The following is a 19,310-nucleotide window of genomic DNA, read 5'->3' as shown; positions in this document are numbered from 1 at the left end:
TGTAGAACTTTGAGGATTTGAGGGCCCATGACAAACTTGTTCAACTTCCTTAGGGGGAAGAGGCACTGCCGCGCCTTCTTCAAGACTGTGCGTGAGTGGACCATTTTAAGTCCTTAGTGATTTGGACACTGAGGAACTTGAAGCTCTCGACCCACTCCAATGCGGCCCTGTCAATGTGGATGGGGGTGTGCGGTGTCTGGGATGATGGAGTTGATGTGTGCCATAACCAGCCTTTCAAAGCACTTCATGATTACAGATGTGAGTGCTACAGGGTGATAGTCATTGTGGCATGAAGCCTTAGAGTTCCTGGGAACAGGAATGATGGTTGGTACTCCTTGGCATAGAACTACATGTATAACTAAGTGGATAAGTGTATTATAGGATCTCTTTGCTCCTTGGTACCATTACAGTAACCCAACGACGTAAGTTGTTGGTAATCAGGCCTACTACTGTCATGTCATCAGCGAACTTGATGATGGAGTTGTAACTGTGTGAGGCCACGCAGTCGTGGGCATACAGGGAGTACAGGAGGGGACTGAGGACACACCCTTGTGGGGCCCCCGTGTTGAGGATCAGTATGGAGGAGGTAATGTTGCCAACTTTCACCATGGGGAGGGCCTGTCAGGAAGTCCAGGACCCAGTTGCATAGGGAGGAGTTCAGTCCCAGGGCTGTGAGCTTTGTGGTGAGCTTAAGAGGGCATTATGGTATTGAAGGCCGAACTGTAGTCAATGAACAGCATCCATTCCTCACATATGCATTCCTTTTGTCCAGGTGGGTGAGGGCAGTGTGCAGTGCAATGGCGCTTGCGTCGTCTGTGGATCTGTCAGGGCGGTAGGCGAATTGGAGATGGAGGAGGTGATGTGGTCTTTGACTAGCCTCTCGAGGCACTTCATGATGATGGAAGTGAGTACTACACAGGGACGGCCTGTTCAATAGGGCGATATGGGCGACGCACTGCCAAACGGGAAAAGGAAGGGATTTTTTTTCTAATCAATTATATCACGGCAACAGTAGTTATCAGTGTTCACGTCTGATCTGCCAGCCACTAAATGTCAAATCAGGCTAAAGTCGTGCTTCAAATGGCCCCGCCCGTTTTTGGGGCGATTTCAGTCAAGTTGAAAATCGCCCAGAAGTCTCTCATAGCCTGTCATGTAAAATCTATTTTTTTCAAATTTCAAAGCTTTCAATACATTCTCTATGGGTGTCTGTGGGCTTGCACTTACGCGCTTTCGTCATACGTGACGTAACCATGAACGTAACTAAGACAATAGCGGCTAGCAGCATCTCTGTTGCGACCTGCAGTGTGGCGTTATTTTATGTTTTTAATTTGTAGACTTAGTTTACAAACATTCTGCCAACCATGGATTTCCAGTGGTTGGTTTTGGACTGATCTTGTTGATCGTGTACATACCCGCTACGAACGGACTAAATAATGAAAACGCTGCTGGCAGCGGAATCCCAATACAGCTGGGAGACTTGGCTGGATGACAGAGTCCCGGACAGAGAAGTGGAGCCGGCCGGCTTCACCCTGGTCAGAGCGGACCGCGATCCTGGTAAGAGAGCGACTCTGTACCCCGACATTGAACTGCTTTCTGTGTCATTGCGACCTTACTATCTGCCCCGTGAGTTCCCCCAATTGTTTGTTACCGTTGTGTACTGTTGATAATCACAAGTTTACTGGAGAACTGAGACCAAGTAGAGACTTTGGACAGGGTGGATATGGTATAATAAAGGCAGTTTATTCAGAGGTAAAGATATCTGGAATCGCGTGCACGGACTCGTTCGTCAAACTCTTAGGGAGAAGAGAGCCCCGAAAACATTGTGTGCAGACATTTTATACAATAAATGATGTAGGTTGAATCTAGTAGTTCTGATCTTCTGATTGGTCCTGATGAGTTGGGCGAGGTCCCCTCCACTGTTGCATTGGCTCTGAGTCGGGTTCTCTGTCTTCAAATGTTCAGCCTAAAGAGAGGGGATTTTTGTGTGTGTGTGTGTGTGTGTTTAACAGTGATGATGTGTGTGTGTGTGTGTGTTATCAGTGATGATGTGTGTGTGTGTGTGTGTCCTCAGAGCAAGAACTCGTGAGTTGGAAGAACTGAGAGACCTATGGCGTGGGTGTTGTCCTTGGCCACCTGCTGACAAGGCTGACAAGATAGGACTCTTTTGTCCATTGTTATAGGATAGGAACAGCATTGATTGAAAACAAACGCCCAACACAAAATGGGTCATGCACAAGATTTTAGTCAGACCAAGCTATAACATTATATATTTACTACGACAGTACATTCAACCAAAAGCTAATATAACAAAGGCATCAGAGATTATTTATAATCTGTCACAGAAACTGGAATCCATCTCCCCAGATCAGTCAATAAATGCTTCTGGTATTGACTTATATGCTGCCCCTGTCTTCATGTTGTTGCTGGACATATCTTTTTTAAAATGTGTGTAGGTCACCTAAATCATCAGAAAAATTGCCCCTCCTGAGAATTTTTTCAGGAGCCGCCACTGGTACTACAGGTCGGTAGTCATTCAGTTCAGTAACTTTCCTGTTGATGTCCCTGTTTATGGCGTTCCAAATATCATGTTGACATGACAGTAAATGCCTGAAATATTCCAGTTTATTCCTATTTACTTTTAATACCAGTGAAATGCCAGGGCCAGTGAGGCCACTGCACGTCTTGACGTTCGTTCTGAGAGACTCTTGATATCGTAAACCTAACGTGACGTCGCGTGCTTTCGCTTGACAAGCACCAATGTAAACCAATCATTGTCAGTCATTGTTTTACCTCAGCCAATGGTGATTTCAGTGTTTTGTTTAGAGGCGGGTTTTCTGACAAACAGTGCGCAGTGGGTTAGGTTGTTAGCTAGAAAGTTAGCTAATGGCTGGGGGAAAGAGATCCTCCTCAACCCTCGCTTCGGGAGAGTTTCAGGATTCCCTGAAGTAAAAACACCCGACTATTCCACAAGAGATACCCCTGAAGGAAGTTAAGGTCAACAATAAGAACGCTAATATACGTATTGTCAAGATAAGTATGCAGGATGCAGTAGCCGGGACGAGAATGCTGACGGACGGCTTCGAGGACGAGATTGACTCGGTGACTCCTCGTACCCCAGCGGTAGGGATGGGGGTCGGAGCAACACCAGGAGTCGGACTACGGGGCATAGGGATTGGTGTGGGCGGAAAGAAAGTACGATTGTTCGGCGAGCCCGGTGGGCCTTCTACAGACAGACTGGATTTCAAACTGGCTGCTGCTGCAGTCCTTTCCTCTGGTCCCGGATCCAACAGCGACGAAGACGAGGTATCAGAGGTAACGTTAGCTAGATATGCTAGTTAGCCAGATAGCAAGCAAACGTTCATCTCCCTGCCTAGCCAGCTAGCTAGATGTCAGCAGCCACCCCCTCCTAGGCTGAAGAAATAGTCTAAAAAACAACTACGAATGTGCTCGAAACATGTCTCCAGCAAACTCAATTTATCATGGGTTGTCAGACATAAGGAGAAAAGTGCAAGACACCGACATAATTGCATGATAATCGATGGAATGTTTTATTTATGCGGCGTAGGCTGTGACCACGGCCTAGTTCGGGTGGAAGCAATCATGCCATCGACAGTACTAGCTAGCTAACGTTAGCTAGCTAGTAAGTTAGCAATCGTCTCGCAGCACATACACATTCTCGACTTCACACACTGTACACATTGGTGGGAGAGCACGTATTCACACACAGTCAGAACAAGCAAGCGCTCTCAACCTTGCCAATATTAAAACTATCTAAGTTACCATTTTATCGTAATGGTGCAATTACGTCACCTTTCTAAATTATATACATTTTAAAGGCGACTGTCCTTCAATTCCTCAACACACGTTTTAGACAGCTAACTAGCTAACGTTAACTGTCCTAACTAGTTGAGTGATGGATAATCGGGCTGTCATAAATAACACAGAATGATCAGATGACACTTGTCTCAGCCTCGCGAGGCAGTGCCAACTCTATATCACAGTCCTGCGTTGTTACAATTCATAGCAGGCCCTTTTCAGAGTTGTGGCTAACTTTCCATGTGTTAGCAGGCTCACAGGACACCACAGTTGAGGTTGACACCCGTCAGATGAGCTGAGATCGCGAGCTACAACATGGTCACACAAACCAGGATCTCCTGTTTTGTCATCTGTAATGATGATAACACAACGGTTTCAACTCGAAAATCGTTCTTATGTGGATTGGTTCCATGACACCGTTTGCACTCTGTGTGCTCACCACCAACCAATCAACATCCACTTCCAGGTCAGGTGAAGGTGTGACTTTTGAAGCCACACCAGTGGTTGCCCTGCCATACCATACCATACCCTGCCCTACTCTAATCTGTCTGTGGATTTGTGGCGGCCATGACACTTTCAAGTTGGTTGTCGTCTGACTGACACATCGCACAGTTCCTGCTCAGCCCAGTCAAAGCTATTCGCTGCTCTGGCACCCCAATGGTGGAACAAGCTCCCCTACGACGCCAGGACAGCGGAGTCACTGACCACCTTCCAGAGACACTTGAAACCCTACCTCTTTAAGGAATACCTGGAATAGTATAAAGTAATCCTTCTTCCCCCACCCCCCAAAAAGAAAGAAAAGTGGTTGTCCCACTGGCTATCATAAGTTGAATGCACCAATTTGTAAGTCGCTCTGGTCTCCCGAGTGGCGCAGGGGTCTAAGGCACTGCATCTCAGTGCTTGAGGCGTCACTACAGACCCCCTGGTTCGATTCCAGGCTGTATCACAACCGGCCATGATTGGGAGTCCCATAGGGCGACGCACAATTGGCCCAGCGTCGTCCGGGTTTGGCCGGTGTAGGCCGTCATTGTAAATAAGAATTTGTTCTTAACTGACTTGCCTAGTTAAATAAAGATCAAATAAATAAAATAAGAGCGTCTGCTAAATGATGTAAATGTAAACATCGCTACCAGTCTGGCTATTCTGTCCACTAACTACTGTTGAAATGTAATTAGGCTTGGATGGCGTCATGTGAATCCCATTCTAGGAACACAGTCTAGGATCATGTTTGCCTGGAAACCCAACATTGCAATGAATTCTATGTCGGGCAAAAATGAGTGTCTGGATCAAGAAAAATTCTCTCACGACCTCTACAAGCCAGCATGTTGAATAAAATGACATTTTAAACACTACCGGTCGTTACTGCTGGTGCTCCTTTTGACGGTAGGAATGTGAGACAATATATCCACAGGAAAGTATAATTAAATCACCTTATCAAAGCGTTGGTAGTGCGTTGAGATTTCTATCACATGAAGCTAGCGCAGAACCATGTCAAACGTGTACGAGCTAGGCAAGCATGCATGCATGGTGGGCATGCGTTTTCATATTGTGCGCGTGCTTCAGGTGATAAATGTGAACGCACTACCAGCGCTTTGAAAAGTTGATGTAATTATACATGCCTGTGGATATAATGTCTCATTCCTACCTGCAAAAGGACCAACCACACAGACAACCGTTAAAGTAAGTTAAAATATAATTTTATTCAACATTCTGGCTTGTAAAGGTCATGAGAGAGCTTTCCTGGCTAAAACGCTCATTTCTGCCTGACATAGAATTCAATGCAATCAAGTTTCCAGGCAAGAATCGTGTGTGTGAGACGCATGTTGTAACTGCCAGACCAGACGATAACCTGAGAGTGGTGCAGGGCTAGGGGGCCAAATCCAGATAATACTGGAAAATCAATTCACTAATAAGTTTCCCATATATTTCCAGGAAGGGTTTTATTTATTCACGAGGCTGTCATCTTAAAAGTCTGTCTGTCGTAACATGTGCACCTACAGATAGCACTTTCACATGTCATGGTGTTGATGGAAGCTGTGGAGCTTGGCATGTTAACAGGGTGCAGACACTACCTGTTGAGCGACCACCACCTGACCATACCATAAGTAAACCGTGATGGAATGGATGTTAAGTTCTTATGTTTAATTTGGAAAATGGTTCCAGGGATAGGAGACGAGTGCAGGCAGCTATCGCGTCTGTCGGGAATTAGTTAAGGCTGAATGTACAGTATATGTCTGATACCGGTGTCATGTTTTGTGGCCTTCCTAAAAGGCCTTTTAAATTTTTTACATTTACATTTTAGTCATTTAGCAGAAGCTCTTATCCAGAGTGACTTAGAGGAGCAATTATGGTTAAGTGCCTTGCTCAAGGACACATCGACAGATTTTTCACCTAGTTGGCTTGGGGGATTCGAACCAGGGCCCTTTCGGTTACTGTCCCAACGCTCTTAACCACTAGGCTACCTGCCACCCCTCCTTGAGGATCTGGCTGAAAGGGAGGGATTGTTGTGAAACGTTAGCCTAGTGGAGAGCTCACTCCTGTGGGCTACAGCTGAACTCTGAGCTCCAGGATTAAGCAGATGCCTTTCCAGGCCTTTCCAGCTCTCTGGACGCAACACAGTGGTGGGAACTGTAGTTCATTGATGGGCAGGACTGATGTCCGTTGTTGTTTGGGAGTCCTCTTGGAACTACATCCCCCAAAGGTCATTGTGTTCTGCATTCCAAGTGTATCGCTACATTCCTCCACATAGACTGCTGCCGAGTCCCTGTGGACTCCCAGTAGCTTTTCCTTACTGGTCCTCATCTCGGTAAAGGACTACAGCTAAGGGCAGACTATTGACTGAATTAGCTGTCAACTCTTTTTATTTTGAATGCTGTTTGACAGTTGCAGATGGCACATTGTTTTCATTACATATCTTTGCATACTGTACTAAACATGTAAATCATTTAAAAATGTACTACTAGGAATGTTAACATTTTGTCATAATTATTTAAATGTTTTAATGAATTTGAAACTGTTTATTACCTATTGTCTGAAGTTTAACCACATTAATGCTCTTTGAATATTGCTAGTGTTGAATTCACAATATTTATTCCCAAATTTTATCTGCACTTCCTCATAAGCACTTGCATCACGTTCCTCAAAAATCTTTGCCAAGCAATGCTAGTAAACAGTATTCTAGTTTGGAACTGGGACAGGTTAGTCAGCATGTTGTTGGGTACACAGACAGACACAAGTCCCTCTCTCTGGCCCTGACCTTGGGCAGCTGCAGTCCCAGCACGGAGCTGCGCCAGGGGGCTCGTGCTGTATGTACTGAATTTGCTGCATGCTGTTTTCCTCCTCAATGCTGGTGTGCTGTTCTGTGTTAAAGGGTCAGCTATGGGCCCTTTGCTTGTACTGTTTAAAGTACACTAACTTTTCAGAGCCTGCTTGGCTTGCTTGGCCCCACTTGAGAGAACCTTAAGCTGGCTTGTAGTGTTGATATGGAACGGATGTCATTCCATGCATGTTTTTGAGATGTTTATTATGGAACACTTGTTTTGCTCCTTGACCACATTGAGCTCTTGAGTGTTTTCAGTTATTACACACATAAAGCAAATAAACTGTTTGTAGTTAAAAGCTAGTTTTCGGTTGCAAATATGAACCACCATTTTGGAAAACATTGATTTAGAAAACATTTTAAGGAGTCTGTACACTGAAAATGCTAGAGTTAGTTTGTGGACTACACTGTGAGGTAGAAAACTGAGATGGGAATCTGTGACCGTCACAAGTGGTATCCTACTCTATAGATGCCCTGGATCCTAGATATTCTATTGCTAGGCTGGCCTTTTGTGCTCAGTTCAGGGTAACTCATTGTACTGTACAGAGCCAAGCCATTCATCAAACAACAGTTCCACACAGGAAAAACAGGCTCTGTTCTCTCCCATCCACATCACAGAGAGCTGCACTGGGAACATATCATGACACTTAGTTAGCTAACCACCTCATTCCTTTCTGTTAGCATGTGCATGTAGTATACTATCATGCTTTTAGGATCTGTCTCTTTTCAGATTCCACAATGATTCTTTAGTTGTGGACACTACATCACTCTTTAGTTGTGGACACTACATCACTCTTTAGTTGTGGACACTACATCACTGCACTCCCTCTCTTGCTGTTGTTCCTCCTCATCTTAGTAAGTCACCTTGATTTTGCAACTGTGTGTTTTATCAGTTTCTTTATGAAAGTATTTAGCGAACTCCATGACAGTAGCTAAAACAAGGGACTATAGCAGCACACAAGTAGACTACAAATGCATGCTGGGGCAGGGATGCCCTGAGCTCATGAAGTGAGTGCCACTGAAGCGATACTGTAGTGAAATTTGGAGCGGGCGAGAAGGCCAATGCTCCAGCCTTTTGGAAACTCGCTCCAGTCAAATTGGGCACGCTTCGCTCCTCGCTCCTGCTCCACTCCACTCACGTTCTCTGGAGTGGTGTCACGCTTTTTCCCCAACCCTAGAAAATGCAGATGAACAAAAATATAAACACAACATGCAACAATTTCAACGATTTTACTGTGGTACAGTACATACAGTGGGGAGAACAAGTATTTGATACACTGCCGATTTTGCAGGTTTTCCTACTTACAAAGCATGTAGAGGTCTGTAATTTTTTATCATAGGTACACTTCAACTGTGAGAGACGGAATCTAAAACAAAAATCCAGAAAATCACATTGTATGATTTTTAAGTAATTAATTTGCATTTTATTGGATGACAGAAGTATTTGATACATCAGAAAAGCAGAACTTAATATTTGGTACAGAAACCTTTGTTTGCAATTACAGAGATCATATGTTTCCTGTAGGTCTTGACCAGGTTTGCACACACTGCAGCAGGGATTTTGGCCCACTCCTCCATACAGACCTTCTCCAGATCCTTCAGGTTTCGAAGCTGTCGCTGGGAAATACGGACTTTCAGCTCCCTCCAAAGATTTTCTATTGGGTTCAGGTCTGGAGACTGGCTAGGCCACTCCAGGACCTTGAGATGCTTCTTACGGAGCCACTCCTTAGTTGCCCTGGCTGTGTGTTTCGGGTCGTTGTCATGCTGGAAGACCCAGCCACGACCCATCTTCAATGCTCTTATTGAGAGGAGGTTGTTGGCCAAGATCTCGCGATACATGGCCACATCCATCCTCCCCTCAATACGGTGCAGTCGTCCTGTCCCCTTTGCAGAAAAGCATCCCCAAAGAATGATGTTTCCACCTCCATGCTTCACGGTTGGGATGGTGTTCTTGGGGTTGTACTCATCCTTCTTCTTCCTTCAAACACGGCGAGTGGAGTTTAGACCAAAAAGCTCTATTTTTGTCTCATCAGACCACATGACCTTCTCCCATTCCTCCTCTGGATCATCCAGATGGTCATTGGCAAACTTCAGACGGGCCTGGACATGCGCTGGCTTGAGCAGGGGGACCTTGCGTGCGCTGCAGGATTTTAGTCCATGACGCCGTAGTGTGTTACTAATGGTTTTCTTTGAGACTGTGGTCCCAGCTCTCTTCAGGTCATTGACCAGGTCCTGCCGTGTAGTTCTGGGCTGATCCCTCACCTTCCTCATGATCATTGATGCCCCACGAGATGAGATCTTGCATGGAGCCCCAGACCGAGGGTGATTGACCGTCATCTTGAACTTCTTCCATTTTTCTAATAATTGCGCCAACAGTTGTTGCCTTCTCACCAAGCTGCTTGCTTATTGTCCTGTAGCCCATCCCAGCCTTGTGCAGGTCTACAATTGTATCCCTGATGTCCTTACACAGCTCTTTGGTCTTGGCCATTGTGGAGAGGTTGTAGTCTGTTTGATTGAGTGTGTGGACAGGTGTCTTCTATACAGGTAACAAGTTCAAACAGGTGCAGTTAATACAGGCAATGAGTTGAGAACAGGAGGGCTTCTTAAAGAAAAACTAACAGGTCTGTGAGAGCCGGAATTCTTACTGGTTGGTAGGTGATCAAATACTTATGTCATGCAATAAAATGCAAATGAATTACTTAAAAATCATACAATGTGATTTTCTGGATTTTTGTTTTAGATTCCGTCTCTCACAGTTGAAGTGTACCTATGATAACAATTACAGACCTCTACATGCTTTGTAAGTAGGAAAACCTGCAAAATCGGCAGTGTATCAAATACTTGTTCTCCCCACTGTATAAGGAAATCAGTCAATTTTTAAATAAATTCATTAGGCCGTAATCTATGGATTTCACATGACCTGACAGGAGCGCAGCCACGGGTGGGCATAGGCCCACCCACTTGGGAGCCAGGCCCAGCCAATCAGAATGAGTTTTTCCCCACAAAAGGGCTTTATTGCAGACCGAAATACCAGATGTGGATGTCCTGGGCTGGCGTGGTTACACGTGGTCTGTGGTTGTGAGGCCGGTTGGACATGCTGCCAAATTCTCTAAAATGACGTTGGATACGGCTTATGGTATAGAAATGAACATTAAATTCTCTGGCAACAGCTCTGGTGGACATTCCTGCAGTCAGCATGCCAATTGCACACTCCCTCAAAACTTGAGACATCTGTGGCATTGTGTTTTGTGACAAAACTGCACATTTTAGTGGCCTTTTATTGTCCCCAGCACAAAGTGCACCTGTGTAATGATTATGCTGTTTATTCAGCTTCTTGATATGCCACACCTGTCTGGTGGATGGATTATCTTTGCAAAGGATAAATGCTCACTAACATGGATGTAAACAGATTTGTGCACAACATTTGAGAGAAATAAGCTTTTTGTCCCTGTGGAAAATTTCTGCTATCTTTCATTTCAGCTCATGAAACATGGGACCAACACTTTACGTGTTGCGTTTGTTTTTGTTCAGTATAATTGCATTCTAAACTGAAGATTATGATTAGTTGATTATTGGAGTCATGTACAGTGGGGGAAAATAGTATTTAGTCAGCCACCAATTGCAAGTTCTCCCACTTAAAAAGATGAGAGAGGCCTGTAATTTTCATCATAGGTACATGTCAACTATGACAGACAAATTGAGAAGAAAAAAATCCAGAAATTCACATTGTAGGATTTTTAATGAATTTATTTGCAAATTATGGTGGAAAATAAGTATTTGGTCACCTACAAACAAGCAAGATTTCTGGCTCTCACAGACCTGTAACTTCTTCTTTAAGAGGCTCCTCTGTCCTCCACTCGTTACCTGTATTTATGGCACCTGTTTGAACTTGTTATCTGTATAAAAGACACCTGTCCACAACCTCAAACAGTCACACTCCAAACTCCACTATGGCCAAGACCAAAGAGCTGTCAAAGGACACCAGAAACAAAATTGTAGACCTGCACCAGGCTGGGAAGACTGAATATGCAATAGGTAAGCAGCTTGGTTTGAAGAAATCAACTGTGGGAGCAATTATTAGGAAATGGAAGATATACAAGACCACTGATAATCTCCCTCGATCTGGGGCTCTACACAAGATCTCACCCCGTGGGGTCAAAATGATCACAAGAACGGTGAGCAAAAATCCCAGAACCACACGGGGGGACCTAGTGAATGACCTGCAGAGAGCTGGGACCAAAGTAACAAAGCCTACCATCAGTAACACACTACGCCGCCAGGGACTCAAACCCTGCAGTACCAGACGTGTCCCCCTGCTTAAGCCAGTACATGTCCAGGCCCGTCTGAAGTTTGCTAGAGTGCATTTGGATGATCCAGAAGAGGATTGGGAGAATGTCATATGGTCAGATGAAACCAAAATATAACTTTTTGGTAAAAACTCAACTCGTCGTGTTTGGAGGACAAAGAATGCTGAGTTGCATCCAAAGAACACCATACCTACTGTGAAGCATGGGGGTGGAAACATCATGCTTTGGGGCTGTTTTTCTGCGAAGGGACCAGGACGACTGATCCGTGTAAAGGAAAGAATGAATGGGGCCATGTATCGTGAGATTTTGAGTGAAAACCTCCTTCCATCAGCAAGGGCATTGAAGATGAAACGTGGCTGGGTCTTTCAGCATGACAATGATCCCAAACACACCGCCCGGGCAACGAAGGAGTGGCTTCGTAAGAAGCATTTCAAGGTCCTGGAGTAGCCTAGCCAGTCTCCAGATCTCAACCCCATAGAAAATCTTTGGAGGGAGTTGAACGTCTGTGTTGCCCAGCAACAGCCCCAAAACATCACTGCTCTAGAGGAGATCTGCATGGAGGAATGGGCCAAAATACCAGCAACAGTGTGTGAAAACCTTGTGAAGACTTACAGAAAACATTTGACCTGTGTCATTGCCAACAAAGGGTATATAACAAAGTATTGAGAAACTTTTGTTATTGACCAAATACTTATTTTCCACCATAATTTGCAAATAAATTCATTAAAAATCCTACAATGTGATTTTCTAGATTTTTTTTCTTCATTTTGTCTGTCATAGTTGACGTGTACCTATGATGAAAATTACAGGCCTCTCTCATCTTTTTAAGTGGGAGAACTTGCACAATTGATGGCTGACTAAATACTTATTTCCCCCACTGTATGTTAGCTGGGGCTGAGGCAAAAGTGTAACACCAATCAGGCTTCCGAGGACGGGAGTTGCCCATCCATGATTTAAGGCGACTCACAGCACAGTGAATGCATACCTTTTTTAAGTATGTTTGTTTATGTTTATTTTTCCTCAAATAAGGCTTTGGTTAATGTATCTGAAGCCTTTGCTTGACGGAGTCTTCCTCAATGCCCAGACCGTGTCAGTAAGGAGGCCTCTGGACCAATGTGAACGTGTCTGCCTGCAGTGCTGCCCTAGAGGCAGCGGCTACAGATGGAGGGATGGACTTTGAATCAGACCTTAAGAGACTGCTCGGTGTGTTCAGAATGGCTAATGTCTAGGTCAACAAGTGGAAAAAACAGCGCAGGACTGAGGCCTACATATAGGACATGGACTCCTTGAGAAATGGGGGAGGTTTTGTTTTCACTGTCCCTGCCTGACTTAAAGCTGTCCCATAGTTCATACCAACCCTACAACTGTCCCATAGTTCAAACCAACCCTACAGCTGTCCCATAGTTCATACCAACCCTACAGCTGTCCCATAGTTCATACCAACCCTACAGCTGTCCCATAGCACGCCCCCATTCTCATCGACAGGGCTGTAGTGGAACAGGTTGAGAGCTTCAAGTTCCTTGGTGTCCACATCACCAACAAACTATCATGGTCCAAACACACCAAGACAGTCGTGAAGAGGGAACGACAAAGCCTATTCCTCCTCAGGAGACTGAAAAGATTTAGCATGGGTCCTCAGATCCTCAAAAGATTCTACAGCTGCTCCATCGAGAGCATCCTGACTGGTTGCATCACCGCCTGGTATGGCAACTGCTTGGCCTCCGACCGCAAGGCACTACAGAGGGTAGTGCGTACGGCCCAGTACATCACTGGGGCCAAGCTTCCTGCCATCCAGGACCTCTATACCAGGCGGTGTCAGAGGAAGGCCCTCAAAATTGTCAAAGACTCCAGCCACCCTAGTCATAGACTGTTCTCTCTGCTACCTCACGGCAAGCGGTACCGGAGTGCCAAGTCTAGGTCCAAAATACTTCTCAACAGCTTCTACCCCCAACCCATAAGACTCCTGAACAGCTAATCATGGCTACCCGGACTATTTGCACTGCCCCCCCACCCCATCTTTTTACGCTGCTGCTACTCTGTTAATTATTTCTGCGTAGTCACTTTAACTCTACCCACATGTACATATTACTTCAACTAGCCGGTGCCCCCGCACATTGACTCTGCACCGGTACCCCCCCTGTATATATAGCCTCCCTACTGTTATTTTATTTTACATCTGCTCTTTTTTTCTCAACACTTTTTTTTGTTTTATTTTACTTTCTTATTAAAAATAAATGCACTGTTGGTTAAGGGCTGTAAGTAAGCATTTCACTGTAATGTCTGCACCTTTTGTATTCGGCACATGTGGCCAATAAAATTTGATTAGATTAGTTCATACCAACCCTACAGCTGTCCCATAGTTCATACCAACCCTACAGCTGTCCCATAGTTCATACCAACCCTACAGCTGTCCCATAGTTCATACCAACCCTACAGCTGTCCCATAGTTCATACCAACCCTACAGCTGTCCCATAGTTCATACCAACCCTACAGCTGTCCCATAGTTCATACCAACCCTACAGCTGTCCCATAGTTCATACCAACCCTACAGCTGTCCCATAGTTCATACCAACCCTACAGCTGTCCCATAGTTCATACCAACCCTACAGCTGTCCCATAGTTCATACCAACCCTACAGCTGTCCCATAGTTCATACCAACCCTACAGCTGTCCCATAGTTCATACCAACCCTACAGCTGTCCCATAGTTCATACCAACCCTACAGCTGTCCCATAGTTCATACCAACCCTACAGCTGTCCCATAGTTCATACCAACCCTACAGCTGTCCCATAGTTCATACTTTGGGCCAAGAGGTTGACCTGACATTTTGTGACTTGACCTGGAAAAAGTATATTTATTAGGTCTAGAGCAGGGATGACCAAACATCTGGGCCAAAAAATAATGGACATGACCTTTTTCCTGGTCAGGTCACGCGTTCAGGAAAAACTTGAGGCTTGGACTAAAGCCTTCTGCATGCTTCGGTTCGGCTGGTGAGTGTGCTTCGAACGAGTGCTCGCATACCCCCTTAAAAGACATTCGCTTGAAAAACGAGAAAAAGCGGCAATAGCACTTTGTCCATCTCGAGATGCCGTAGCCAGTATACACTTCCTCAAAATAGTCTGAATTAATCTACGATAACTCAAGAAATCTTTCATCAATTGACGTTTTTTTTATTTTTTTAAGTCTCATACAGACACAACTTTGGACCAAAATGGCGAGACGTAACTGAACCTCCCTTTTCTAAACAATAAAAATCTCTGACATACAGTGAGGGGAAAAAAGTATTTGATCCCCTGCTGATTTTGTACGTTTGCCCACTGACAAAGAAATGATCAGTCTATAATTTTAATGGTAGGTTTATTTGAACAGTGAGAGACAGAATAACAACAAAAAAATCCAGAAAAACGCATGTCAAAAATGTTATAAATTGATTTGCATTTTAATGAGGTAAATAAGTATTTGACCCCCTCTCAATCAGAAAGATTTCTGGCTCCCAGGTGTCTTTTATACAGGTAACGAGCTGAGATTAGGAGCACACTCTTAAAGGGAGTGCTCCTAATCTTAGCTTGTTACCTGAATAAAAGACACCTGTCCACAGAAGCAATCAATCAATCAGATTCTAAACTCTCCACCATGACCAAGACCAAAGAGCTCTCCAAGGATGTCAGGGACAAGATTGTAGACCTACGCAAGGCTGGAATGGGCTACAAGACCATCGCCAAGCAGCTTGGTGAGAAGGTGACAACAGTTGGTGTGATTATTCGCAAATGGAAGAAACACAAAAGAACTGTCAATCTCCCTCGGCCTGGGGCTCCATGCAAGATCTCACCTTGTGGAGTTGCAATGATCATGAGAACAGTGAGGAATCAGCCCAGAACTACACGGGAGGATCTTGTCATTGATCTCAAGGCAGCTGGGACCATAGTCACCAAGAAAACAATTGGTAACACACTACGCCGTGAAGGACTGAAATCCTGCAGCGCCCGCAAGGTCCCCCTGCTCAAGAAAGCACATATACAGGCCCGTCTGAAGTTTGCCAATGAACATCTGAATGATTCAGAGGAGAACTGGGTGAAAGTGTTGTGGTCAGATGAGACCAAAATGGAGCTCTTTGGCATCAACTCAACTCGCCGTGTTTGGAGGAGGAGGAATGCTGCCTATGACCCCAAGAACACCATCCCCACCGTCAAACATGGAGGTGGAAACATTATGCTTTGGGGGTGTTTTTCTGCTAAGGGGACAGGACAACTTCACCGCATCAAAGGGACGATTGACGGGGCCATGTACTGTCAAATCTTGGGTGAGAACCTCCTTCCCTCAGCCAGGGCATTGAAAATGGGTCGTGGATGGGTATTCCAGCATGACAATGACCCAAAACACACGGCCAAAGCAACAAAGGAGTGGCTCAAGAAGAAGCACATTAAGGTCCTGGAGTGGCCTAGCCAGTCTCCAGACCTTAATCCCATAGAAAATCTGTGGAGGGAGCTGAAGGTTCAAGTTGCCAAATGTCAGCCTCAAAACCTTAATGACTTGGAGAAGATCTGCAAAGAGGAGTGGGACAAAATCCCTCCTGAGATGGGTGCAAACCTGGTGGCCAACTACAAGAAACGTCTGACCTCTGTGATTGCCAACAAGGGTTTTGCCACCAAGTCATGTTTTGCAGAGGGGTCAAATACTTATTTCCCTCATTAAAATGCAAATCAATTTCTAACATTTTTGACATTTTTTGTTGTTATTCTGTCTCTCACTGTTGAAATAAACCTACAATTAAAATTATAGACTGATCATGTCTTTGTCAGTGGGCAAACGTACAAAATCAGCAGGGGATCAAATACTTTTTCCCTCACTATCTTTTCTAGAGAATTATGGAACCACACCTCTCATTTGATTGGTCATTTGTCTAGAGTAGATGAAGTATCCATTCTACCCGGCAACACGCCACTGCCAATATGTTTCAACTGCAGTTGGTTATCTGAGCCATGCATTTTTACTCACTCACTCGGTGGTGTTGGAGAAAAACCTCCAGTCATGTAAATAAGAGAGGAGATGTGGAGGACACCAGTCAAACTCAAGAGCTGTGTATTACATTAGAGTCCAGTTGTAGTTGTTGATGGACTGAGTGGAATTCCACAGATGGATACAGATGATATAATATTACAGGTTTTGCGGGTCGGCTGCAGATCAAGATGCAACATCAAGAGTGAGATTTCCCTGTCTGCTGTTATGTGCTTTATATCTTATGCATTGCTTACTTGTCTCTCTCCCTCTTCTCCTTACCCCAGGTGGAGTCATTTATCTTGGACCAGGAGGACTTGGAGAACCCCATCATGAAGACTGCCTCAGAGCTGCTTTTGTCCAGCGCCACAGACGGAGTGGACCTCCGCACCGTCGACCCAGAGACACAGGCCCGCCTCGAGGCCCTGCTAGAGGCTGCAGGTATGACCCTGAATCCATCTCTGGGCCTTAACCCTGACTGCTGTCGTTCAGAACCCAACTGCGCCTGATCCCACAGTTTAACCCTGTCCCAAACCTGCCTCTATTTAGTCTAACTCAATTCAAACTCACCTCACCCTAAGACTAAGGCCTAGTACCCAATCCAAACCAATTCCATCCAACCCTACTTGACCTGAAAGGACCACACCAGCAACCCCATTCCACCCTTCCAGAACCCAACTCGCCCCCTCTAGTACCGCCCCCAAACTTGACCCTGACGCCTTGCCTTGCAGACTGTTGCAGTTCTGCTTGATCCGTTGAAGTGAACGTGTGGTTATCTGCATCTTGCACTGCATAGCTGTCACCCGCCATCCGACCATGTTAGATCACTGATTACTTCAGGGGAAGGAAGGAGGCGATTCAAACAGGGGAAAGTCAGCCTGATGGAAAGCCAGAAAGAGATATGTCCATGTTTCTAATGTCAACATGTGGATGTGTGTGTGTGTGTGTGCTCGCGCGCACATTTGTGCATAGCCTACATGTGTCCGGCTCTTGAGTGTTGTAGTGTTAGAGCAGGTGCTTATGGGTAAACATTCACTGTGTGCTGTCTGTGTGTTATATGGACCAGGGTGTGTTTCTAGGTTTTATGGTAACACAGTATTCAAGAATCTAAATGTTACCGTAAAAAGCTTTTTGTTCCACATAAATATCAACAGAAAATGGCAATGACAGGAAAATGTCAATGTAGTTTTCGCTTCTCTCTCTCTGATATACACTTAGGCTTTGTCCAAAATGGCACCGTATTCCTTATCCCAGAGGCCTATGGATCTTGATCAAAAGTAGTGCACTATGTAGGGAATAGGCTGCCATTTCGGATGCGGTTTCTGTGCTGCATTAATGATTTATTTCACCTTTATTTAACCAAGTCAATTGAGAACATGTAATTTACAATGACGATCAAGAGGCATAACGGAGAACAGGACAACACACAATACCACTAAATATACACTACCAGTCAAAGGTTTTAGAACACCTACTCATTCAAGGGTTTTTCTTTATTTTTACTATTTTCTACATTGTAGAATAATAGTGAAGACATCAAAACTCTGAAATAACACATATGGAATCATGTAGTAAATAGCCACCCTTTGCCTTGATGACAGCTTTGCACACTCTTGGCATTCTCTCAACCAGCTTCATGAGGAATGATTTTCCAACAGTCTTGAAGGAGTTCCCACATATGCTGAGCACTTGTTGGCTGCTTTTCCTTCACTCTGCGGTCCGACTCATCCCAAACCATCTCAATTGGGTTGAGGTCGGGGGATTGTGGAGGCCAGGTCATCTGATGCAGCACTCCATCACTCTCCTTCTTGGTAAAATAGCCCTTACACAGCCTGGAGGTGTGTTGGGTCATTGTCCTGTTGAAAAACAAATGATAGTCCCACTAAGCCCAACAGTGGCTGAAGAGAACAAGGCAACAGTGCTTGGATGACAGAATATTAAATGTAATAAAACGATATCACAGTAACAATGGAATCCTATTAACACATCGCAGCCACTTACACAGGAATTTACTGTCTATACTGAAATGTGAGCGCTGAAGTATGTGAAAGATAGGCTCTCTTCATATTCAATGAAAGGGGACCATGTCAGGTAAAACTTATCTTGGGAGACGTGTATCTAACCTTTTCAAGCAGCAGAGATAACCATCTCCTTAACCCACTGCATAAGAGAAGGTGTTCTTGCCAAGTTCCAATTTAAAGAGGATAAGACGGCACCCTAGAAGGGAAACAAATGCTACTGCATTCGCCTGGTGGGTGGTAAAACATCTAATGCTACTGCATTCACCTGGAGGGTGGTAAAACATCTAATGCTACTACATTCGCCTGGTGGGTGGTAAAACATCTAATTCTACTGCATTCACCTGGTGGGTGGTAAAACATCTAATTCTACTGCATTCGCCTGGTGGGTGGTAAAACATCTAATTCTACTGCATTCACCTGGTGGGTGGTAAAACATCTAATTCTACTGCATTCGCCTGGTGGGTGGTAAAACATCTAATGCTACTGCATTCGCCTGGTGGGTGGTAAAACATCTAATTCTACTGCATTCGCCTGGTGGGTGGTAAAACATCTAATTCTACTGCATTCGCCTGGTGGGTGGTAAAACATATAATGCTACTGCATTCGCCTGGAGGGTGGTAAAACATCTAATGCTACTGCATTCGCCTGGTGGGTGGTAAACATATAATGCTACTGCATTCGCCTGGTGGGTGGTAAAACATCTAATGCTACTGCATTCGCCTGGTGGGTGGTAAAACATCTAATGCTACTGCATTCGCCTGGTGGGTGGTAAACATATAATGCTACTGCATTCGCCTGGTGGGTGGTAAACATCTAATGCTACTGCATTCGCCTGGAGGGTGGTAAAACA

At 44.9% G+C, this 19,310-nt stretch overlaps 1 protein-coding gene across 10 annotated transcripts in view; it reads left to right on the top strand.

Annotated features, from left to right (window-relative positions):
- Positions 1-2,875: 2,875 nt before the first annotated feature.
- The window catches only part of LOC311114520 (ankyrin repeat and KH domain-containing protein 1-like), a 64,492-nt gene continuing 48,057 nt past the window's right edge, over positions 2,876-19,310 (top strand). For all 10 annotated transcript variants that reach the window (XM_084189770.1, XM_084189767.1, XM_084189765.1 and 7 more), the window contains exons 1-2: positions 2,876-3,312; positions 16,727-16,880. In XM_084189770.1, coding sequence (XP_084045896.1) covers positions 3,037-3,312; positions 16,727-16,880 — 430 coding nt within the window. In that variant the 5' untranslated portion in view covers positions 2,876-3,036. The remainder of the gene's footprint in view (positions 3,313-16,726; positions 16,881-19,310) is intronic.

The sequence above is a fragment of the Coregonus lavaretus genome (genome assembly GCF_964263955.1).
Source record: "Coregonus lavaretus genome assembly, contig: HAP1_SCAFFOLD_484, whole genome shotgun sequence".
Classification (NCBI taxonomy): domain Eukaryota; kingdom Metazoa; phylum Chordata; class Actinopteri; order Salmoniformes; family Salmonidae; genus Coregonus; species Coregonus lavaretus.
The sequence above is the reverse complement of the archived record's forward strand: the minus strand, read 5'-3'. Positions and strand labels throughout refer to the sequence as shown.